Here is a 26214-nt window from a genome sequence, read left to right as displayed (position 1 = left end):
GCCCCAATGATTTCTTTTAAAATAAAAAGGCACTTTGGGAGCAGAAAAGTGGTAAGGGAGAAAGGGAAGGCCCTTCACCTTTTTCTCGCCCACCTTTCTTCCCTCCAAATAGCTTCCAGCCCAAGTGGCTTTTCCCCCCACTGAATTCCACAAGCATGGTTGCCCTCAGAAATGTGTTTATTTTGTTTTTTAAAGTTTCTGTCCTGCCTTTCTCCCCTATCGAGGCACCCAAAAGCTGAGGGGAAGGGTAGCAAATAGGAATGTGAAGGACTTATGTGGAAAATGTTAATTATTTACAAGCTTGTCTTCTCTACAGGCAATGTGTGGGCACCAGAGCCTTGAGGATTTGCAAGCCTTCTTACGCAGGGATCCACACAGCCCCCCACCACTCCGTGTCCTTGGGTCTTTAAGCAACAGCCAGGATTTCTCCAGAGATTTCCACTGTCCAAGTAAATCACCAATGAATCCAGTTCTAAAGTGCCGCATCTGGTAAAACCACCTGAAGAGCACATAGGACAGTTAAAGCAAGAGACTGAGATTGTGGGATTATATGGATTGAGTGGCGTTAGCCATGCTTCTTGCATGTGCTTATTCCATTTCTTCCCTGTGCAATTCCCTGTCCTTCCTCCACTATTCTTTCACCCAACTGGTCAAGGTAGAAGAAGGTTCCATCTATTTATCAAAAGGGAAGCGAATACAGAGAGGATACTGCACTGTAGAAATACTTACATCCTAACCTGGTCTTGGGGAACTGAATATCAGTTGACAAGTCTCTGGTGACTATATTTGGTGCCTCTGTTCGACTCAAAGATGAAAATGACAACAAGAGACTTTCTGACTACTATAGCCGTATGGGATGATGAGACACTGAGACTCAGTGCATGCCAAAGCATGGCTGGTGTTAACTACAGGTTAGAACCCAAACCATGCCCTGACGCTCATTGAGGTGGTGAATCTGTGCATGGGCTGCACCACTGCATCATGCAGGAGAGGGTTTGCATAGTTGAATAGTCCACCATAGAAAGAAAAATCCATCCATGTAGAAAACTAGATGACAAGGAGAAGAGTTCTGTCTTGCCTTCTGCCTTACATTTATTTCCTAAGTACAGGGAATTTTTTGCACAGAAGAGTATTCCATTTTTCTGAGTTCCCACCTGAAGTCTGGAGCCAGACACAAGTTGACCATCTCAGTGAAAATGAAGGCATAATTTGATCTTTTAAATGCCCCCAAACAAACCATAGTTTAAAGTTGCTTATCTGCTTTTGTTTTCTGTCATTTCAGCTTCATACATTTTCTTCCATCTCCATGGCGCAGCCTCTGGAGAAAAAGCACTGGCCATAACTATGGTTTTTTCAATTCAAATATCACACCAAACCATAGTTTGTACACACCATGGTTTGCAAATATACTTCAAATCATGGTTTTTTATTCTGGTTTGCTGACCAATCACAAACCATGGTGATCATCAGGCATCACACCGAACTATAATTAAGTTATGGTTTGGTGATATTAGAATTTATCCTAAATGAATGTACATTGTTTGCTAAATGTGTTGTTCTTTATTTCACACGATACATACGATATAGTCCTGAGATTTGGTTTGTGTGGTCTGCTCCCCCTACCCTGGGTTAAAAGGAATGAGATGGAGGGCCTGTCGGCTCCATCCAACCTCCGAAGCAAAGTTATCTGGCCCATTGAGGCTCTACCAAACGTGAATCAAGGCGTGGTTAAAAAAGTTTTGCTGGAAGTTTCACTTATAAGGACAATAAATCTCTGTATATATTTCATATACTTGCTATTGCACTGCTATCTCCAGTACATTCTGGAAAAAGGGATAGAACCACTGCTAATGTGTCTCTCCAGGAGGACTTTCAGAAAGCACATTCTTTCTTCATCTCTACAATCAAAGAAGTTCTACCATCCGCACACATAATCTCAACACCCAGGAAGGCCTTACTGCTAGGCCAGGAGGCGCCAACTTTAATGTAGGTACTGTGAGGCTGGTCCTAGTGGCATCTGGTGAAAGTAGAGGATTGAAACCAGGGATTCAAGGGGATTGTCTGGCTGTGCCTGGTGCCAAACGGGTAAAACCTGATGGAGACAGGGATGCAGTAAATAGCAAAAGGTCATCTCAAACCAAGAAGAAAATGGCTTGTCTCCTTGATTTGGCTTTTCACACCAAGATTTTACTTCCTGAAGACCCCGAGAAGAGGCCAGAGCCCTGAGCTTCCAGATTGTAGCCGGAGACCTGGCAACCCTGTTGACCAGCAATGTTCTATTCCCCAGACTAGTGTATGTGGAGAATAGTGGCCCGCAAAAGCACAGTTGTTGACTATCCCTGGCCTAACCCTATGTCCAGTAAAGTACATGGAAAACCTTGCTTTAATATCAGTGGGCAATAGATTGCATACGTTGTTCTAGTCTGATCCTTAAATGTTGCAGCTGGTTTCTGCTGTTACCCAAAGCTTTTCAATGGTTTCCTACTAATTTAGCTAGTTGACAGTCTGTTGCAACAAATTGAAAGCTATTCTGTAACACTGCCTCTCTTACAAATAGGAAAAATTATACCCCAGTTCAGAGTACGTAATGAGAAGAGTGCTCTGATCAAGAGAAGAAACACTCAGACCTTTGCTGAAGAAAGATCTTTCCCAGCCTCTGCTGCAGAGCAGGGGAAGGGAGGAGAGATTGCTATTTACTCTTATTTGATCATCTCACCTCATCAGTGACAGGTGCTGATAGGCACTTCCCTCCAAAATAAAAGTAGCAGTATTAAGCACACTTTTTTTAAAAGCATGCTTAACGTAACATATAGTTTGGGCCTGTTTCCTATGATTTGCATGCACCCAGAACATTATATCCATAGTGGTTTCAGGAGGGTCTACCAAATAAGATGAGTCTGGTAATATCTTTTCTTAGACAAAGGCTTTAGGTTGAAAATAGAAAACCATCCAACCTCTTTTTTCAGATTTGCATCTGGATGTGAAAACCATGTGATTAAGCAAAAGCGCCAAGCACAGCACTGGACAACTCAAGGTCATACTCCAAAGGGTCTTTTGTTGAGTAAGAGATATACAGCCATTGCTGATTCACCAGGAAATAGGCCACAATGTGGCATGTGAGTTCTGCCATTCAGTCATTAAGAAACATAGCTGGCTGGAGCATTAATTCTCCTCATCACTCTCCAGTCACAGACAATACATGTATCCCTTACATGTTATGGGCACAATCTGCTGGGAAGTTCGGTACGAACCCCATTGAAACCATCAAGACCTGTGCAAGAGGACTGCTGTGTTTTTATGCAGCTCCTGCATAAAAACCCATTGTTTTACTGGGTTTGCACAGGAGAACTTTCCCATGGATTGTGCTGCTTATTTCTTTATAAATTTGACTATAACCTGTGAAATGAAATGTTTTTCCAGCTTAACTGAATAAACTATTCTACTATTTCGTAATTTCTTTTTAATGGCACAACACAGGGTTATAACTGATAGAGTCCATTGATACAATCTTTATGTTGTGAATAGCACAGTCAGTAAAACTAGCTAGTTTGACTGTTGTTCCTAGTTTGTTCAACAAGCACTAATGCAATATTGTGACAGCGGGGTTGCTATAATGGCAGCATTGCAAACAGCAGGCCTTGGAGATCCAAAGAAGTGTGTTTATTTGCTTTGAAGGTAAATAAAAGTCTGAGTTTTATGTTTGTTCTGCATATAACGGTCATAACAGCAAGACAGAATGAGCCTTTGGCACTTTGCCACAGAAGAATCCTTGCAGGACCAGGTAGAGAAGATGATCTTCCTGTACATATACCCTGATCAGGGCAGATGCCCCCTCCAGGGTTGCTCCAATGCTGCTCAGGGTCAAGCAGAGGAGCAACCGTAAGGAGCAACACTGGGGACTTTGGGAAGTGTGGTGCTTGTGCAGCATGCGAAGCATGCTGTTAGAAGAACCCAAGTGGGTGGAAGCCTTTACACGTACCCTGACTGGTCTGGGAGGAACCGCAGAAGAGGCAACTACGTTTGCGTTCGTACAGAGCTTGGCTGCAACCAACACTTATCTACATAAAAAGCAGCCATGGTCTGAGGACCAAACTAGATGCCATGTTAAATGCGTGGCTGCATTTAACGTGTCTTCATTTCTTTAAAAATAGCAGCTGTGCATGGGGGCGGGGGGGGGGCAGGATAACGACTGTGGCACATGGGGAGGGGGGTTTAGCCCGTTCCTCTGTGTCATGGTCCCAGTGAAAATTGCTTCTCTGAAGCTGTTTTTTCTCCCCATCTAATTTGGCCTTGACTGTTCAGAATGCGAAAGGCCGTCTCTCCTGAGTGTTGAAGACAGATGAAGGAGTTTGCCTTCTTGTACTGAGGGTGAACAAGACGTGACTGGCTGGCAGGCCTTTTGTTCGTGTTCTTCCTTGTTTTACCTCACTCAGTGAATCACCTCTAGCGGTTGGGAAGAGGTGGAGTAGAGAAGCTTAAGGATCTCCTGCCCCCTTAGAGTAATTTCAAGGCAAACTCCTCCAGTTTTCTCAAGTGTGAGGAGGGAACCTTTGGAATTCTGAAAAAGACAGAGACAGGCTGCTTTTCACATGGTGACTATAACATGTAGCCAGGCTCGATAAGAGTCTCTTTAGATAAACAGCTTAACACAGGGTGAAACTGTACTGGAAGTGTACTGATTAAAATTACAGCTGGGATTGCATGGGTAAATACTCCCTCACCAAAAATTAAAATAATTTTACATATAGAGAACTAGGATGTACCAGAGAAGGCTAGGCTGGCATTCTTCTCCTTGACATCTAGTTTCCTACGTGCAGGGAGTTGTTGTTTTTTAATGTGTTGAGTCATGCAGGCTCTTACCTACAGTCAGTGGTACAGTCCAGGAACATTTTTACCATATGATTACCCGTCAGTCTAGAAAGCTTCTAAAAGCCAAGACCATCCATGAGAAAGTACTGCAAGAAGAGGATCAAAGGGCAAGACTGCAGCTTAGAACAGACTCTACAAGCTTTGGTTAGGGGATTTATTGCTCCTCTCAGGGGCCACGATGTGGAGACATGCCTAGCTGGTACAGAAGTCCCTGTCGTCTGGTATAATCCCAACATTCCCTGGGCATGAGCGATGAAGCGGCAGGTACCTCTTAGTAGGCAATCATGAAGCACAAGTAGATGTTCATGTGATCTTCATCCATCACCATTGCTAAGACTTCTGGCTCTATGTCACGCATAAAAAAAAGAGCATGACACAGGCGGTGTTCAGAGAGATGGCCAAGTCCAGCAAGATGTCCTTCACTGCCGCATTCTCCAACTGCTGGAAGTCTTCGCTGTCGACCATATTGATCACCTCCATGCCTTCCCCTGTTGATGAAGCCACAAATGTTTCTTCCATCTTCCCCTCGCCTTAAACACAAAGGGCGAATCAAAGATCTCTTTTCCATGACTTTCACTCCCACTCTTCCATTCACCCTACCTCCTGATACTCCATCCTGCCCTTTCTCTTATCTTGAGTCATTTTTACATTTCCTTCTTAGTTTATCCTGACAGTACCCTCTAGTACAGGTATCCTGAATTCTCATGAGGTTTGGGTTTTGCTGAGGAAGTTGCCATTTCAGGAGGCACTGATACATTTGCAAAAAAGCATTTTTTCTATTATTTTGTACGTTTGATATGTCCATTTGAAAACATGGATCAGACAATCTGCTGTTGCTTCATGGATGGGGTGTAGAGGAAATAACAGGCCAATTTCCCCTGTGGTGCCACCCTGTAATGGCCATCTCACTGCTCTCGTGAGCAGCACAGATAAGTGGGGCGGGATTTGTAAGAGGATGTGTATTTAAATGCACGCATCACACTGAAAGTTATGCGGTGTGTATGGATAGCATCCACATTTCTTCCATATCCCCCCACCTCGACACCCATCCCCTTGCAAAAAGTAGTCTGGGGGCTACTTTTGACCCCCTGGGCCCCTCTGAGCCACCCTCCTGCCACTGCTGCAGTATTTGGTGGCAGCAGTAGCAAAAACACTGGCAGTTTGCCACTTAATTTCGGCTGCAAACCACTGCAGAGTTTGTTTTCAACCTACATTTGACCCCTTTGCCACTCCATAGTGACTTGTTGCTGACATTAGCTGGCAAACCGCCAAAGGTTTTGTTCTCCCAAATTCTGGTGGCAGGGGCCTCATGTTGCCCACCCAATTTAAATACACAAGAGAGTTCTTGGAAAACACACACAGTTTTCCAGAGAAGGGGACGGAGAGGGCAAACTTACCCATTATAGGTGAGATCTATAACTGATTTCCTTAAAAAAAAAACAATAACCACGTGCCACTCTGAATGTGACTGGAGCAGCCGCAAGGGTACCTTTATTTTTTCAAATATGGGGCAAAGAACAGCATGTGCAAATTTGATTGGGGGAAAAGCATGGCGGGGGGAGTGTTAAACATCCTTTCTACCCACTGCTGCTCTGAAGAGTTTGCCCCCCCCCCCAGCTGTAGAAATGTTAAGAGAGCAATCGTGATCCTTCTGCCTGATGTGCAGTTTCGGCATTAGAGAGCTGGTGGACCGTAATGGCTAAGAGTGGGAGCTATGAGCTGGTGAGCAGTGCCCAGAGGTTGAGTGAGCAACCACCAACAAACAAAATAAACTGAAAAAATGACCAAAAGCCAAGAGTTCTTAAGCTAAGGGTTCTTGTTTTGCAGAGATGCGGAGACAGACATGCTCAAAATGACACTGGGCTTTTTCCATCACATGTCTTAGTCACCAGTCAACAGGTACCTTTTGACACCAGTATGAAGGCCTTCCCAGTTTACCAACAACTTGGGTTCTCTGTTTCGACCCTGGTCAATTGCCATCCCAACACACACACACACGTGAGCTTGTTGGTATGATGCCATCTGGCTGGTCCTAAATTGCATCTGGAAGACTTTGCAGCAAAAAAGGAGCCAGAGCTTCTCAGAATAGAATATGACTGAATCTATTTGTTCTATGGCCAGCTTTTTGCATGATGCCTGCTGCTACCATCAGACAGTGGTTCATTGAGATCTAGATTGGGTAGGCTATTCTTCTGGGGGAATCCTGGTCCTGCCTGCACGAAGGGTTGTGTGCAAGGTGGGCTTCTGCCCCCTTTCAGCTCTGTAATTCATCATTGTACTAGGCAAGGCATCATGTTCTTCCTAACCAGAATTCAGGAGGAATTCCCAGTTTCTAGCTGAAATGAACAGATTACCACATACAGGACCCATTTTCCTGGAGTCCAAAAATAGCACGGAAGGTGAGGTGTAATGCAGCCTGGGAACTCCTAGCAAGTGTCTTGCTTAGCTTCTGCATAAGCTAGAAAAGGCCTCTTTCTAAAAAAGCAATCCTTAGGAAGAGAGAGCTTCTCTATGACAAGGAGCTCCCACCCTTTCTGCAACCATTGATTAATTCACAGATGTAATTTCATTGGCCTGTCCTTTTTATTTTTATATAAGTTCTGTTTTTGCTGATATGAGAAGGAGTGACAATAAATCCCTATATTGTGGCCATAATTGTGAACTATTTGGAATTTCTGGTGACTACCTTTGTTTGTTTGTTTGTTTTTACTTTTCCTGTTTTTAAGGATTTCATATACTTGCTGCTGGTGTGTTGCATCTAACCAGTTTCTGTCCATAATTTCTCCCTGGCCATGATGATGAGCTGGTCTGTTACACTTGCCATGGGGATAAGCATCCCTGTGGTGAGTTTCTGACTCCCACCCCATTTTTCAGCCATATAATTTAATGCAGGGGTGGGCAATGTGTGGGGTTCCAGATGCCTTGGCCTACAACTCCCACCAGCCTTAGCCAGCATAGCCAATGGCGAAGGATGGTGGGAGTTGTATTGTAATGTAATTAACCATGTGAGTCAATGCTATCACACTGTGAGTTTCCCCACAGGCAACCTCTATTGACATGGATTGTGTGCAGGGGCATAAACTAAAGATATGGCCCAACTCAAATAGTCAATTATATTAAATAATTTGACTGGGGAGTGGAAATGGTAGGAAACATGCCATGGAGCTGTCAACCCCCATTGTGAGTGCAGTATAGATCAGTTCTCTTTCTTTGACCCTAAACGGCCTGGGTCTCCAGACCATTTAGGCCTTCCCATATGCTCAAACTGCCTCTATTTTCTAATACCTTTCCCTGCTAAATCACTGTCTGTATTTTATCCTTATTCTTTGCCTCATGGGGAGAGTTTGGGGGATGCCTTTTTAAAGCATTTTGTTAGTGTGGACAGACCCACAGCAAGACACACCAACTTCCCTTCCCTTCCACTCCCCCATAACGCCCTATCCAAATAATAAACATTGCTGAATGCATTAGAGTTGCAGCAGTTACTCTATAAGAATGCACGTATTTGAGTTGTAGCAGCTACCCTATAAGTACAATGAGGTCCACTGTGGGAGCTGCCTGAGGCAAAGGACAAGGTTCCCCACCCCTTATACAGAAGCCAACTGGGCTGGCAGTTGAATCTGATTTCAACACCAGCAAAGGAACAAAGTCCTCACCTGAGTGTAGCAGACTAGTTTAGGGAGCACAGGGCAGGCAATGTGGCACACGCACACACTTCTATCCTCCAGCAGAGGGGACCAGCTGGATGTCAGGAGGAACAGCTGGAGGGGGACTGCCACCACTGCCCCTCACACCACTCAGCCTCTGCTGCCTGAGGGGGCCGCCTCTGCTTAATAGTAAGGAGTAAATCCTTCAGTAATGTGTAACTGTGTATGTGCGCGGGGGGGATGCAGGCAGTGTTCCCCTCGCATCTCACTCTATTGCTGCCTTCCTGCTACATCAGCTTCTGATGTCCTTTGCCCTCTTTCCTCACCACTCTTATTTCTCAGGCTGCCACATCCTTCACCTCTTACCACATCACTCACCTCCATCCTGCTTTTTGGCAGTGGTTGCCTGAAGGACAACTTGGCTGATGAAGCCATCAGAGAAAGCAAGGAAATGTGTTGTGAAGAGCACGGCCAAGAGGCAGATGGTACGCCTCAGGGACACCATTGGGACCAGATTACCCCTTCTCCACCCCTACCATCCGACAGGAGGCACACCTCCTCATGGCCGCCTTGAGTTAATGAAGCACCGGGCCGGGTTTCTCACTCCTGAAGTGTCCTCATGACATCAGCAGGCCTTTATGACATAATGTGAGTTCACACTCTGTTTGGCATCTCATTGGTGAGCGTGACAGTGACAACAATGAAAACAGAGAAAGCCTTAGTGCAAAAACCGAGAGGAGCTGGGGTGTGGATGGTATTCGCTGTTTATTCTATGTGAATATCATACCAACAGAAAACAAGGATGAGGGACGACCTGTAAGTTAATGATTGCATTTTTTGGAACACTGCCCAAATAGCTATACACATCCTGTTAATTCAGGACTGATGTCAGCTGGCATCTAGAAAACTAAACACAGTCTTTCTGCTTTTCCTGCTGAGTAGACCACCACCACTGCCTTAAGTATCCCCACAACTGACAGTAGGGTCACCAGCTGTTCAGTTGACCCCTGTATGGACTTGAGCATGCTCCGGGAGAGAGCACAGGATGGGAAGGCCTGGCGTGCTATGGTCCATGGGATCACGAAGAGTCGGACACAACTGAACGACTGAACAACAAGGGTTGACACAGCTCCCAAGAGGTGCAGGCAACAGCACCTATTCATTTCTGTGGATTGTGCCCATTATGTCTTTTAAAAGTGAACACTTATTTCCTATGATGGCCTCTAGATGGTGCTATAACATAATTAATGATAATAGTACTAGGTAGGGGTGGACGAAAGTCATTTACCTTTTCTCGCAGCTTGTTCTCGGAGGGGGGGAGCGCTTCGCTGCTCCCCCCGCGAAGTTCAGGCCGGGGGGGGAGGCTTCCCGCCTCGCCCGGCCGAAATTCAGGCCGGGGGGGAGGCTTCCCGCCTCGCCCAGCCGCGAACGCAAAAGTAAAAAAAAAAACGCCCCCTGATAGGCTACGTGACGATTCACGTAGCCTATCATGGCTAGATCTGCAAAGTCAGCCGTGATAGGCTACGTGAATCGTCACGTAGTCTATCATGGGTGACTTTAAAAAAAAAAAAAAAAGCGCGTACGCGAATGGCGGCCCCCATAGGGAGCCGCCATTCACGTTCCTTATTTAGTTGCTGTAGTCTACGTCAATGTTTACGTAGACTACGGCGAAAATAAGGGCAACGCAAATAGCGTTGCCCTTATTTTCGCCGTAGTCTATGTAAACATTGACGTAGACTACAGCGACCAAATAAGGAACGCGAATGGCGGCTCCCTATGGGGGCCGCCATTATCCGTACACACTTTTTTTTTTTAAAGTCACCCGTGATAGGCTATGTGACGATTGACGTAGCCTATCACGGCTGACTTTGCAAATCTAGCAGTGATAGGCTACGTGAATCGTCACGTAGCCTATCAGGGGACGTTTTTTTCTTTTTTTCTTTTATTGCAATGGCGGCGGCGGCAGCCAGTCGAAAGACCGGCTGCCGCTCCCGCCCCACTCGAACACCCGACGAACCGCCAGCCGGACCCGCCGCCGGGAGGGACATTCAGGGAAGGTAAGTCCCGTACCGGGGGAGGGGCGGGGGATTTCTCCCCGAAACTTGTTCAGGGGGCCGAACACGTTGGCGCTCGGCCCCCCGAAATTTCGGGGAGAAATTCTCCGCCATCCCTAGTACTAGGCTATCTAGGGATGTACGAAACACCCACCTGGCTCTGCGCCGGGCAATCTGCGGTGGGGGGGAGGCGCTCCATCCCCCCCCCGGAATTATCAATGGGAGGGGAGGCGATCCGGTCCTCCCCCCCGGAATCCTGCCCAGCCGGCTCCTCTCCGCGGCCAAGCCACGGAGCTGCTGGCCGGCTCCAGCCGCCCGCAGCTGGACATCCGGCCACTGGGCAGCCCTGCAGGGACGCAGATGGTGGCTGTCATAGCTGCCGCCATTTGCGTCCCTGTATTGAGCCGTGATAGGCTACATAAATATTTATGTAGACTATCAAGGCAGGGGGAAAAAACCCAGCGTACGCAAATGGCAGTAGCCGCCGCCATTTGCATACGCTGGGGTTTTTCCCCCCTGCTGTGATAGGCTACGTAAATACTTATGTAGCCTATCACGGCAGGGGGAAAAAACCCAGCGTATGCAAATGGCGGTAGCCGCCGCCATTTACGTATGCTGGGTTCCCCCCTCCCCGCCGTGATAGGCTATGTAAATACTTATGTAGCCTATCACGGCCTCCGCAGGGACGCAAATGGCATCCCTGCGTTAGCCGTGATAGGCTACGTAAGTATTTACGTAGCCTATCATGGCTATGAAGAGGAGGAAGCGAATGGAGGCCACAGGACAGCCGCCATTCGCAAAGCAGCGAGGACGGGAGCAGGTAAGTGCTCTGTTTTGCGTGCTTTTTGTGGGTTGGGGGCGGCGGGGACTTCATTCCGCGACGAATTTCGAGGGGCCGAATGCACTGGCATTCGGCCTCACCGAGATCTGTTGCGGAATTCTCTGACATCCCTAGCTGCTGCTAAGTTGGTTTTGGAAAATGAGAATTTGAGCAAGTTATAACATCTTATTGGGCCACCTAATGTTCATAATCATGACGGATACTCCCACTGTCCTGATTGATAATCCCACTGTCCTCTTTAATGAGCTTCTGCCACGCATTAAAAACATGGTTGTTCAGACAGGCATTTGGGATGGGTTAGGGTATTTTTAGAAATATGGTGTTTTTACTGTAGAATTTTATTGTTTTAAACTGTTTTATTATACACTTCGTACATTGCCCAGAGTGGCTGGGTGACCGGCCAGATGGGCGATTAATAAATTCAATCAATCAATCAATTTAGATGGGACAAACATGATTTTCAGAATCCTATGCCAGCAAAAACTGCACCCTCCAATGTTCTCAAGTTTAAAGAAGCAGGTAGAGATATATGTAGAGTAGGAAAACCTATGCTAAATATGAAGCTCTGGGAGTAGGTATCACAGAGGAGGTGCCAGCCAACCAAACCTATATATGAATCTCTGTAATCTTGACATATTTCACTTTATGGTGAGGTCTTTCAGTGTCTTTCATAGATCACCTTACCTAGCCAGTAAAAAGCTTTGGTCACATTCACACAAACCAACAACTCAGAATACTGAAGGATCTTGGCTTACCATGCATGAGCAGTATGCTGGTGAACCCGGCCTGATCGCTGCTGGTTGGCCCCTCCCACCAGCAGGAACAGCTTCAGCAGCCAGGAACTCACCGCCAAGAAAAAGCGTAGCATTGATGTCTGAACCTGTCTTCTGGCTTGCTGCTCCCAGCAAGCCCAGGAATGAAGCCAGAGCCAGCCTTCAGGGAGCCCTTGGCCCTGGTGCTGCCAAAGCCCCTTTCCTCCTCCTCCCCCTGCTCTTGCTACTTCCACTGCTCATCGCCTCCACTCACCACTGGTGTCCATCCCCTCTGTCCAGATGGCTGTGAGAAAGATGAAAAGCCCTCAAGATCACAGGCTAATCTGAACTGGGCGCAAACTCCTCCCCACCCAATGTATGGAAACCACTTAGATGCTGGACTGTGAAATCACACCATGTCCATTCAGCTTCTCCAAGAGCAAACGCTCCTCAGTAATTATACAAGCCCTCTTGGACAAGCATCTGCCCTGAAGAGGTTTCCACACCTTCAGGAGCAAATAGCAAGGGGGCATCTTTTTTGGGAAAATGGTGTAGCTGGAAGGGTCAACCCCCCTCCCCGTGCAATACGGTCCTGATCTGGACTGGGTCCCCCACCCCCACAGCTGTTATTTCATTAAAAACAAGCCCAGGAAGAACTATGATATCGCAAATGTATTATCTAGTCTGGGTCTTAAGACTAAGGATGGGCAGATCTGTCGGATCTCTTTCTATGGGCTCTCTCTCTCTCTCTCCTCCTCCTGCCCCCCGTCTATTTCATGCCATTCCATGCAGAGTTTGTGTTTCATTATTGTGTACATTTTTAAGATGGATGCATTAATGGAGGCATGCACCCATCGGGAACCCCAGGACTAAAGCATATTTGTGCACATTTTAGAAATGTATGCACTTTTTCTTTTTCTTCAAGTGATTGCATGTTGTCTAACTTTTTTTTTCTTTGGTGGAACACATCGCAAGCCTGGAAAGGTATGGATTTCTGACTGCAAAATACATTTGTTTCCATATTTAAACCTGGGAGTGTGGAATGGGTAAATTCATTTTTTAAAAACTCAATGGAGTTAATTTCTCACCCCTCCCTACTTAGGATCAAACTAGACATAATTATGTGAATGCAAATACGATGCACAGTTTTTGTTATATAAATAGGAGCCACAGGGAAGCTTTAGTTGCCTTGGGACCATAGGTGGGTGCGGAGGGAGAGTTTAATTTTTTCTCTCCCTGCAACAATTGTGATCAAAATCATCTTACCTTAGCTGAGGCCTGTCCACATGGGAGGTTTTCTCTGATGCTGCTGTGGCTTAAAGTTGCTAGGGCCATATGATGTCGTGGCCAGTCCACAGCCACCCCAGAGGTTACCTGTGGGGAAGCTGCATTTCTGCAGAGTACTTTTACTCCGTTGTTTTTCTTTAATTTGGCTCCCTTACAGTTCAGCTGCTGTGTGCTCATCTTTAAACTCTGTATGATCAGGTTGTTCCTAGGGGTGTGTCTTTCATCTGGCCCTGACCTCAGTAACCTAGATAACTAGCCTGCCTTTCCAACACCTCAAAGTGTTAAGAGCACTCTTTCGAGCCTTCAGAATTGCGCTGCACTTCCTTTTCACCAGTGGGAGTATCTAGCCTCTGTGATTATGCACTTCTCTGATGTTTGCATTACTTAGCTTCTGAGATGCTGCATGAAGTCGCTTCTCTGATGTTAAGTCTTGTCTCTGATGTTGTGTGAAGTTGCTTCTCTGATGTCTCGTAACTTTGCTTCTCTGTGATTAGGGATGTCAGAGAATTTCGCCATGAATCTCGGGGAGGCCGAATGCCAGCACATTCGGCCCCCTGAAATCGGTGGCGAAACGGTCTGCCCCACCGCCCCCCCGGGACAGGACTTACCTTGTGCGAATGTCCCTGGCGGCGGCGGCTCCGGCGGCGGTTCTGCGGCAGTTTGGCGGCGGCGGCTGCCGGTCTTCCGACCGGCTGCCGCCACCACCATTTCCAAGTTAAAAAAAAAAAATGATAAGCTACGTAAACATTTACATAGCCTATCACGGCTAGATTTTTAAAAAAATACCGTGATAGGCTATGTAAATGTTTACATAGCCTATCACGGCTGAGTTAAAAAACAAACAAAACTGCGCACACGCAAATGGCGGCGCCCATGGGCGCCGCCATTTGCGTTCTTTATTTTGGCACATGTAGTCTACGTGCATCTACGCTATTTGCGTTCTCCTTATTTTTGCTGTAGTCTACGTAAATGTTTATGTAGACTACACGTGCCAAAATAAGGAACGCAAATGGCGGCACCCATGGGCGCTGCCATTTGTGTACATGCGGTTTTTGTTTTTGTTTTTAACTAAGCCATGATAGGCTACGTAAACATTTACATAGCCTATCATGGCTGACTGCAGGGACGCAAACGGCGGCGGCTATGGCCACCGCCATTTGCAGTCCCGGCACGACAAGATTTGCGGCGGGAGGGATGGGGCGCCTCCCCCCCGGCCAGAATTTTGGGGGGGAGGGATGGAGAGCCTCCCCGCCGGCCAGAATTTCGGGGGGAGGGACGGAGCGCCTCCCCCCCACCGCGAATCAACTTTTGTCAAAGGTAAGGGACTTTCGTACATCCCTATCTGTGATGCTTGCAGTAAGGGCTTAGGTCCTTATGTGCATGAGGGCTTAATTGCAGCGATGATTGGTCTTGGGATCACAGGAACAGAGAAGCCTCATTGTGAGCAGGGAGAAGTAGCCAGAGAAGGAGAAAGGGGGCTTGGAAGCTATAACTCTGCAACAGTTTGCTGGAATGGGGTGAAATTGGAGTAGTGGGGTGCTCTCATGGGGAGCCTTCAGATGCTGTACTGGATAATTGGGGATTTTGGCTTCTTCATGGAAAAGTGAACATCCCGCCCCCCCATCCCTCCATTGTCCCCTATTCTCCTCTACCCTTTGGCATTAAACAAATCCACATAAGGGCTTTATCACAGTAGCGATCTATTGTGGTCTCAGGATCCACAGGAGCAGAGAAGCCTGTCATTACGAGGAGGGAGAATTGCCCAGAGAAGGAGAAATGGAGGTTGGAACTAGAACTCCGTTTGCTGGAATGAGGCTTATTTGCACTGGTGGGGGGCCTCTCATAGGGAGCAAGTATCTAGCCTGTCTTTTTAGTGCTGTTTCTAGCATTCAGAATTGTGAATTAGTTACTCTCTGTTCATAGTAATATTGTTGCAGGGGGGAGCCTGGATAGGGGCAGGAAGCCTCTCTCACTCGTTGAGCAGCCCGTGCCTGGTTGATAATGCTCTGTTCTACTCCCCCCATCCAACCCAGAAGTATGTTCTTTTTAAGCACTGTGTGACCTGTGAAAAGCGGATTTCTAAGGTATGGTACGCTTGGCTTTTCTTTCTTTGTGTGCCCCTGACAGACCAGAGCTGATTCTATGAAAATCCAGATAATTCTCCAATGCACTTCCCATTCCATTGTCGTGAAGATCCCCCCCGCCCCCAATTTCCCAAATGAAGCCTCCATTGGTCCCCTTGGGAGTGGAAAGAAACATGTACTCTACCCTGAACTTCTTTGAGGAAGAGTGGGATAAAAATGTATAAATAATAGCTTTAGAACAGAAGATATCAGTACAAGTTGGTAATTCTCTTGACAGCAATGGGCAAGACAAAGCAAGTATATTTAAAGTTAATTTGCTTAGAATTGCCCCCGCCTGAAGCTGCTTTTCTTCCCATGGGTTAAAAAGCTCTGGGGGAGGGGAAGAGCTGGAGTGAGAAAATGGATGGTAGGAGGATTAAGCAGTCCCTCTTCTTCCATCTCTGACCATTCCCATACTTCAGATTGCTGCTTTTGATTTAAAAAATGGGGTAAAGATACCTGCAACTGGAGTGTCTAGTTTGCTCTTTTAGCCAGTCTTGTAAATAGCCCCTCAAAAGTTATTTGCCTGATAGTTGTTTTTTTACTAGGCTGCTAAGCGACTAGTATTTATTTATTTATTTATTTATTATATTTATATACTGCTCCACATCAGAAGATTTTGGAGTGCTGAACAAAACGGTAAAAGAATAAAACAGCAGGTTAAAAGAGTTAAAAGATTTTTTAAAAAGACAAACCTCAACAAAGTGGAATTTAACAAACCATGGCTGGTCATGCAAGGAAGGCCTCTTGAAATAACAACGTCTTCAGGAGGCACCGAAAGGAACACAATGTTGGCACTAGGGATGTACAAAAGTCACTTACCTTTTCACAGGGGTGATTCGTGGGGGGGGGAGGCGCTTCGCTTCTCCCCCCGAAGTTCAGGTGAGGGGGGGGAGGCACCCCGCCTCGCCCGGCCGCAAAAGAAAAAGTGAAAAAAAAAAAAACAACCCCGTGATAGGCTATGTAACGATTAACGTAGCCTATCATGGCTAGATTTCCAAAGTCAGCCGTGATAGGCTATGTTAATCGTCACGTAGCCTATCACGGGTGACTTTGGGGGGGAAAAAAAAGTGCGTACGCAAATGGCGGCGGGCCATGGGCGCCGCCATTTGCGTTCCTTATTTTGGCATGTCTAGTCTACGTAAAGATTTACGTAGACTACGGCGAAAATAAGGGAACGCTATGGCTACAGCTCTAGCCATCTTCCATCTTGCCAGGATTCAGCTTCAGTTTATTGACCCTCATCCAGAAAATACTAGTATCCCATATTTTCATGCTGGCTGTGGAGGAGGCCGCTTCTCTACAACGACCATGGCACAGAAACACATGCTACTAGCCTCTTGGGTTAGAAAAAAAAAAGTCTTCTATCAAATGGGCTGGAGCTTAGCCAGCACACTGCATTTCCACGCTGGTCATGGAGGAAGAGATGTTTCTTCCTCCATGGCTAACATAGAAACCAAATGGGCTTGCAAATGGAGCAATCCCTCCCTCCTCCTGTTCACTTACCTACATGGAATTCCTGGTCACTTATGGCAACTAGGCGAGTTGTTAAATACAAGGCTGCTTTAAGCACTTTTACCTTGGGTTGGATTGTTTTCACACAACCAGCCTGGACCATGAGATCGTGTTCATAGGCTTTTCTTAGGTCCTACTACTATCTCAGCTATAGCAGATGGTGACCTAAGGGAGGATCTTTTCAGTGGTGGCAGCATGTCTTCAGAATTCCCTCTCTAGAGGGGCTTGCCTGGTGCTGACCTTGTTATCTTTTCAGCACCAGACCTTTTTATTTACCCAGGCATTTTAGATATGATTATATATTTTTTATCTTTCTGACATGGGATTTTAATTGATTTCCACATCTATCAATATTATTAATGTTCTTTTTTATTATTTTAATGTAATGATTGTCATTTTAAATGGTTGATTTTAATTCTAAGCTGCTCTGTAAGCGCTTTTAGGGTTGAAGAGCAGAATTATAAATATCTGTAAATAAATACATACATACAGTGAGTCCTATTTTTGTGACTTTATCATTAATACTTAAAAGCAGGGATAGCTCAAGATATTTTGCTGCATAAAGCAGAAAACCCCAAATGGCACCCTCCCATGCTGGTAAAAATACAGTAATACAAAAGATCGCTTCTATTGTTTCCTTGGCAACTTCTACCTAGCTTGCCCTAAAAGAACTGACAACCATTTTAAAAATCTATAAATACCAGTTTCCCAAAAGAAAGGGCTGGCCTACAACTAGACTGTAGTAAATACCAGTTTAGGAGAAGTTGCTGCATTGTGTGATAACAAGATCTGAGGCCCACAGTGCCAAGAACTGAGCGACCTCTGACTTCCAACCTAACCTTCACCTTTTTGATTCTGTAATCTCTGGAATGAAGGAGCAGCAAAACAACCAGCCCAGATTATTTTGTTTCCTGGAGCAGGACTCTCAGGCACGTGTACCCCACACAAAACCAAACTGAGGCACTGTTTTGATGAGTGAGAGGTTAAGTTCTCGAGAGGGTAGATTAGATAGTGGCGGTGGGCTGCACATTCCGAATAGCGCCATGGTCAGTTGTCACACTGCGCAACGGGCTTTGCAATGCATATAATTATTATTATATTAATAATTATTATAATTAATAGTTATTGTATACAGCAGTGTGACTCCCATTCAGATGTAGCTCATGGACCAGCGAGTATTTATTTGAATAATTTAGAAGGAATATTAGATTTTGGGGGGGGGAATAGCGCATTGTTTTATGTTTTGCTTATGTTTTATGCTTTTTCCCAATATCCATCAGCTGAGTGTACAGCCACGAGATTCTAAAATCAATTCATGGAGCGGGAGCAGGATTGCACCTGATGTGTTTTATACCCCACTTCAACCTCCAAGTGTTGATCGGCTCCATGCGCAGGGAGCCCTCATATATATATAACCTGCGCGTGTGTAGGTTCTGTACGCTCAGTCTGGTGCCCTGCAAAATACAGGGTCCCGCAGTTGTGCGGAGAGAGCCTATGCACATACAAGGCTCTCTGCGCACACAGAACCAATCAACGCGTAGAGGTCAGGGGTGGGGACGCTGGGTTTGATGCTGCTCCCCCTCCGTGTGTTGACACTACACGGTTTTCCACCATGTGAAAAGGTGTACAGACATTATCTGAGTAGTCCTTGCCACAACTCTATATGGCAGGTCATTGTGTTATTATTCCCATATTGCAGATATGGAGGCTGAGGTTAACAGAAAAGTGGCTTGCCTAACAGTGCAATCCTATATATGTCCATTCAGAAGTTACTTACTCCTAAGTGAACATGAATCAGACTGCTGACCAAGAAGGCCATGGCAGAGGTGACATTCGAACTGGGAACTACTTTCTTCATTATTCTCACTCTTCTTAGCCATCACATCGGTTCTTCAAAGAGATTAGCAGCCAATCCTATACATGTTAAGTTGGAAGTAGACCCCACTGAGTTCAATGGATTACCCCCAATAGATATGTGGATAGAACTGCAGGTTTGCTAACCCTTCTTTGTGATCTACCATAGCAAATTTGAGAGCAAACAGGCTCCATTATGCTCCATTATGCCCCTCACCCTCAGTTCCCTGCATTTCACTTTCCCCAAGCATTTAAAACGCAGCGTTTCCCTGCTGTTAACTAGCCAAGCATTTGTTATTGCCTGAATGGAGATCCCATCAGTGATTCATATGCTTTACCTAACAAATCACAGAATGCTACACTCAAATCTGGAAAAGACCCAACAGAAATTAAGAGTGATGCCTTTTACAAAAGACACATTTGAGGAGAGAAAGTTTGTCTGCACGGGCAGGAATAAGGCAGCTGAACATATGATTTTTGCTAACTCTTGGCTTGAGATTTGAGGGGTGGGGGCTAAAAAGGGGGCCTGAAACTAGGAGGTAAACATGAGGGGGTGGAGGCATACAGTTTGCTGATGCCAGCAGGGGCAGTTATTTCCTTTTTTCTCCTTAAATTATTTTTTTTTAATTATTGTATTTATTTTAAATATTTTGAAGCCAACTCTCAGGATAGCTTCCTATCAAGGTGAGTTACAGAACACTCAATGCCATAAAACCACAATTCCAGTAATATAACACAATTTAAAATAGGAGATGACAAATATCAAAAATGCCAAGGAAAAACCACTAAGGGCACCATCCTATGGGTTGTGCCCTGGGTACTTGTAAGCCCCCGAATTCGGAGGTTTATGAGTATCCTATGCAGAGCGTGGGGTGCCTTATGCCTCCCACACTGCATTTAAGCTTAGATGGGCAATTTCGCCCATGTGGCGGAGGCTTCGGGGAGGGGAGGGAAGGAGGCTGGGGTGGCGATAGGAAAAGGTGTAAGCCAGCCACTGGACTTCTCCCATCCTCCCCCCCCCAGGAACGTCCCCCTCCCCCCATCTCTGCGCTCTGTTCACTGAGCGTGGAGAGGTAGCTGGCGCAGTTTCCCAAGGGGGAGGGGGAGCGACGGGAAGCGCAGTTTCCTGGCTACGAGGTTGGTGCCCTCTCTATGCCCTTGTATGCAGGAAACCGAAGAATCCTATGTCGCCCAGATGCTGTCTACTGAGCACAGGATGGTTCTCTAAGCAATTTTATTTTATTAAAATATTTATATCCTGCCTTTCGGACCCATCAGGACTCCCCAAGACAACTCACAACCATCAGTTAAAACAATATAAAATCCTTAAGATAGTAAAAATGTAACCAAGAGCCAAACTAAAAAGTCAAATGTAAAAACCGTAACACCACGGCAGCAGCAGAGGGACAGGGAGAGACGAAAACCAAAGAAAACCTCTGAAATGCCAACAGAGAGCGGGCCAACTGGGTCTCCTAGGTGAGGGAGTCCTACAGCCTCAGCTCTGCAGCTGAAAAAGCCCTGGCCAACATCCTAGCCAACCAGACTAGTGATGGCAGCCGGACATGAATCAAACCCTCTGATGATGAGCACAGCCTCATGTGGGACAAGACAGTCCTTCAGATATCCTGAGAGCAGAGCTCCTCTTGGCTGCCGCCTCCCAACAGCTGCCACATCTTTTCCCTAGAAGCTCCAGTGGAACGCCATTAGGTCATGACGTAGCATTGTTCCAAGGCAGCTTGGGGGGGGGGGATACAGCCCTCACTGATGCTTCCCCTCCCCCAACCACGCAAAACGATGTTACATCATGAATTTGGGGCACTGTGTGTGCGTGTGGGGGGTACCGAGACAAACGCATAAATGGCAACGGCAGAGAAACCAAATTTTTAAAAGGGAAGGGAAAAACACACACTACTTCTGCCTCTGTCGTATGGTAACCCACCATATCGTAACCCACCCCCAAAACTTTCAGCCTCGTGAAAAATCACCAAAATATTCCCATCACCATCTGCAAATAGAGCACTGGATTTCTGGGAGGGCTATTTTGTCTCAGCCCTAAGACAAAGAGGCGGATCTGCCTGTGTATACCCGTTGTGTCTCCTGAATTCCTGCAGCAGCAGCTACCAGAACTATTGCTCTCCACTGTTGGAGGAGGAGTTGCCTTCTAGCCCAAAGTGTCACTGAGGCCTAGTTCTCAGTGAAGATGGTAAGCCTGTGCCTGGGCTGTATCCTTTCAGACTGCGGGTGGGAGAATCAACTGACTGAATACTCCTCCATACAAAATAATTTCCTGCAACAGGACAATAGGACCCTTCTCTCTGGCTTCTAGTTTTCCACAGGGAGAGATTTTTTCTGAAGGGAGGAGCATTCAGTAATGCAAGTCCCAACCTACACTCTGCTGTGGTAGAGTATGTGGTAAAGTCTGATATGTTATTATACTGAGGGTTCAACTCCCCTCCACCCCTTTCCTGCTCTGCATTTTTAAATTGGTCCCTCCCCACCTGCACTTATAGGGAATCAAAAGGACTCAAGATGGTTCATCTGAATTTGGGTTGGACAAAAATCCAGGTTCATCCCAGACCAAGATATTTTCCTGTTACGACATTTATATTGATGGCAATTATGACCAGGGATGAAACTCATCTTCTCACTCCCTCTTATTTGTGTCCTCTCCAGGAGAAGCTTCTCCCATCTCCTGCTTCTCATTTCCTCCCACTCAGGCAAATTCCTCTATCTTTTACCCAGGAAAGACCCCTGTTCCTCATCCAGCCCAGCGAGTGTTCACAGAGAGGAAGGCCAGGATCTCTTCTCAATCATCCCAGAATGCAGGTCATGGACTAATGGGCTCAAGTTACAGGAAGCCAGATTCCGGCTGAACATCCAGAAAAACTTCCTGACTGTTAGAGCAATACAACAGTAGAACCAGTTACTTAGGGAGGTGGTGGGCTCTCCCACCCTGGAGGCATTCAAGATGAGGCTGGACAGCCATCTGTCAGGGATGCTCTGACTTGGATTCCTGCATTGAGCAGGGGGTTGGACTCGATGGCCTTGTAGGCCCCTTCCAACCCAACTGTTCTATGATTCTATGATCCTCTCATATTGGCAGCTGAGGTTTCTATTGGCAGATGGGCCCCCGAAAACAAGGATGATCAACTAGCAGCCTGCAGGCCAGATCCAGCCCTGAAGCAATTTCACTCAGTTCTTGGAGGGCCTACCAATTTTAATAAATGAATTGTACAACGTTTGCCCACAGTTTCACCCATAAGAAAAAACAGAAGTATTTCAGACACTACGGAACAGAGATATTCCAGACCTTAATGTTACATCTCAAACTTGAATTGTGTATGTAATGCTATGTGCCTGAACTAGGAATGTATGAGAAATTTGTTTCAGTTTGTTTTTAATCAGGATTTACCCAGTTCACACTTTTGGGACCAAACACAGATTCAGACGCAATCTGAAGTCGAAGTCTATACATTTCTGAGCTTGCAATGTAATCTGCAGACCAAAAAATGTGTTTGGCAGCATGAGTACATTTGAAAAATATGCATGAAAAAATGCGTACGTTTGAAAAATGTGCACATACGCTTTAATCAATGGGGAAGAATGTGTACATTTCAAAGATGCACACAATTGATGCGTACATTTGGAAAAATGTGCACAAAAATATGGACAGATTTTCATGTGGAAAGAAAAAACCAAAGCTCACAATCTGATACGGAGTTGGAACAAGCTTCAAAATAGAATTCAGAGCACTTTGGTGAGCTTGAGTTTTGCTGATTCACACATCCCTAGCCTGAACTTGGGTGCTGCATAATTACAAAGCCCTTACTGCTAAATGGCTCCTATTTAAATGATGGAGTTTGATCTGGCCCAGAGACCACTGTCTGGATGAGTGGTCACTGAGGACACGGAAGGTGGCCATCTCTGACACAAAATAAGAGAAACCTGGCAACCAAACAGCTCCTCAACCTTCATCCAGAAGAGCATTAATGTTGTAATGGCCTGGAGGAGGCTATGCTCTCTGTTCAAGACAAGGAATAGTCAGCATGTTTGGTGAGGCATAGAACGTGCAGGGCAGGCATTAAAAATAGGCTCTGGCAGTACAGAGTGTGTAACTCCTTGATCACAAGCAAGACGCCGAAATGAGAGGGACTGCCTGCCTCAGGAGGAATGACCGCAGAGACCTCATGGTGCACTCAGTGACAGGGAGCAGTCACACCGCTGCAGGGCTACACCTGTCATTGCTTGTCATTATTTGTGCTGTTCTTTCCCTACACTTTTGTGGTAATTTGTTGCAATTGCCAAGAATGTCCAGAACAAATTCCCCTGTGGCTTTACATCTTTCAGCTGTTCCTATTTCCACATCCCAGGCCCCTCCCAACTCTGGCTAGGCCATACCTTGAGCTGGTACAGTGTTTAAAGTGTCAAATTAGGGCTGGGGAAATACAAGTTCAAATCTCCGCTTAGCCATGAAGCTCCCTGGGTGACCTTGGGACTGTCACTGTCTCTCAGCATAACCTGTCTCACAGGGCTGTTACAAAGGGAACACAGGAAAGGGGAGAACCAGCTTGACCTCTTTGGGGGAAAGAAGGACTATAAATTTAATCAATTCATTAATTCATTAAGGCTCCATTGTTTTCAACACAAGTGCACATATCTGCATATTATACATTTGCAGGAACTGGGCTCAGGCTGAATGGGTAGGAGCATAACTTTGTGAACCTATGCACTTACCTTTGAATATCTACAGCAAACCCCTTCCCCTCAAAAATTAGGGGGCAGGGCATACAGGTGGAGGGCTTCCTATATGTTATGACTATAGGCTACCTCCATGATCAGAGAGGCAATATGCCTCTGAATACCAGACACTGAGGGCTGGAAGTTCAGGTAATCACGTATAGTGGAGGTTCATATAAGCATGTGATAAGCCCTGGTTCGGATCGGGACCATGGCACTCTGGGAGGGTGGGTTTAAACCTTCTCCGCAACTAGTCTCCCCCCCCCAAACTCTCCCACCCATCCACAGGGGGGTTAAAAGGAGAAGAAAAAAGCCTCCACTGACTTCAATGGCAGGGGGAGGGTTCGGGGAAAAAACAGGTGAGGGAAAAGGTTTAAATCTCTCCTCCTGGAGTGCCAGTCCAAATTAAGGCTGCATGTGTTTACACAAAGGTAAAGAAACAGTGGGAGCAGGCTGTCAGCCTCTTGTCCTGCTTGTGAGCTTCCCAAAGGCATCTGGTTGGCCACTGTGGGAAACAGGATGCTGGACTCAGGATGCTGGACTAGATAGGCCTTTGGTTTCATCCAGCAGGGCTCCTCTTACATTCTTCTAGGCAGGTTTGTGCCTATTTACAAGCAAAGAATTAAGCTCTTCATTTTGCCTTATATTTCTCTTTCAGTCATAGTTCTGGATCCCTGTATGGTTTTGCCTTTGCCTGGAGAGGCCTTCTGTATGTATGTATGTATGTATTTTATTACATTTCTATACTGCCCAATAGCCTAAGCTCTCCTCCTCCTCCTCCTCCTCTTCTCCTCCTCCTCCTCCTCAGATGAAGTCTTGTGTGGCCAGAGGACAGCCTATATAGTGATGGTACCACAGCTGTAGAACGGGGTAGGATATAGATAATTACTACTATCCTGCCATGGATCTCACAAAGGGAGAGCACGATCAGAGGCTAGCTTGAGTCTGGTTCATTCTAGGCAAGGCCCTAACAACCTCTTACGGTGAAAACTAGTTTGAACTGAATTGACCGTTTTACCTAGTTCACCCTCCAAAATGAATCTTTGGCTTCGCTAATATAAAGACTGTCATGTTTCTCTTTACTTTTGCTCTCTGCCTGATCAGGAACCCATGCATTTCACTCAGTGCTCGAAAGAGATCTGGGTAATAGCCAGACTTTATGTTTTCCAAAGTGGCCAGCCATCGCTTTTTCATCCAAGAATCCTAGGTATAATCTGTTATCTACAGCACCTAGCAAAGACAAATTCATTCAGTCTGCAATCTCCATCTTGAGACTGGGTCTAAATGCACACCTCATGGCTACAAGATCCAGCCTAATTTTTGTTGTTCCTCTTTCCCCCACTCCTGTTTTTGTACCTTCCTGCCTGATGAAGAGCTTGGGAGAACTCAACAGTTTGCACACTAGTATTTTCTGATATTCTAGTTGGTCCTAATAAAGGTATTGCCCAACTGTAGTTTTCTCATATTCCTTGCTCCCAAGAATAAAAGTCTTTCTTAGCTCGTGTAAAGAAAAACTTTCTTCTGTTTCAAACCACCTAGATTCTCTCACTTTCTCTCTCTTTCTTATTGTTGCACTGTGACTGAAGAAGAACACGGGACTTAAGATGGCTGAGCGATGACTGTGACATCCTACTTTATTTGCTTGAGCTACATACCTTACCAGTTTGGGTAGAATGTATACACATACATTTTACCCAAATGTATACATACACAAAACTATTTCACTAAAGAAGCCCACTAAGTCCCCACTGTGTATTACAGAAGTGCAGGACATCACGCCCAGGGGCCAAATCCAGCCTTCCAGGACTCCCAATATGGCCACGCCCTTTGCCTTTGCCCTAGCCCTTTCCTCCAATTGCCAGCCAGCTGGTACTTTCCTGGCTTCCCCCACCCCCAAACTTTAAAAGGTTGAAGCGCCTCTCCTAAGGCTTTGTTACTGGCAGGAAGGGCTTTCAGCTCAGATATATTGGCATTGGGGACATTTTGGCCTCATCCCTTTGCCTTCAGCCCCTCCCACCACTGGAATGTGGCCCCCCAAGAACTTCTTCGACATGGAATTCAGCCCTTGGGCTGAAAGAGGTTCAGCACCCCTGAAACAGTTGAAAACATGTCCATTTAGAAAGGCTTTTGATGTCTGCAATCCTTATTTTAATCAATTGTTTTAATATTTTGCTCTTATAAATCACTGAGAAGTTTTTAATGCTGTTTTGTACATTGTCCTCGCTATCTACAATCAGTTGAGAGGCTATTTACAAATGTTAAAAACAAACACACCTTTTTGAGTGTTAAAAGACAGAGACAGGGATTATGGGCTCCTTCACATGGAACTTTTATCCTGCTATTGAGATTGCTCACTTACAGAAGTTTGCAGGTCCTTTTCATGATGTCATTAATCTCCAGGGCACACCCAGAGCTATTTCCTGGTTATTTCATCTCAAAAAGATCCGGAACTAATGAACCATCTTTTAAACTCAGAATGTTAAATGATTAAAACAGCCACTAGATGGTGCTGTTTCATTGTGTTCTATGGAACCT

At 45.9% G+C, this 26214-nt stretch overlaps 1 protein-coding gene across 4 annotated transcripts in view; it reads left to right on the top strand.

The window, feature by feature from the left end:
* The window catches only part of KEL (Kell metallo-endopeptidase (Kell blood group)), a 61973-nt gene extending 55634 nt beyond the window's left edge, over positions 1–6339 (top strand). For all 4 annotated transcript variants that reach the window (XM_084835103.1, XM_084835100.1, XM_084835099.1 and 1 more), the window contains one exon: positions 317–6339. In XM_084835103.1, the coding sequence (XP_084691229.1) occupies positions 317–493 (177 nt within the window). In that variant the 3' untranslated portion in view covers positions 494–6339. The remainder of the gene's footprint in view (positions 1–316) is intronic.
* Positions 6340–26214: the final 19875 nt, after the last annotated feature.

The sequence above is a fragment of the Heloderma suspectum genome, chromosome 2 (genome assembly GCF_057233095.1).
Source record: "Heloderma suspectum isolate Gila_16-S chromosome 2, 16-S_ref, whole genome shotgun sequence".
In the NCBI taxonomy this organism is placed as follows: Eukaryota; Metazoa; Chordata; class Lepidosauria; order Squamata; family Helodermatidae; genus Heloderma; species Heloderma suspectum.
This window is presented reverse-complemented; position numbering and strand designations above follow the sequence as displayed.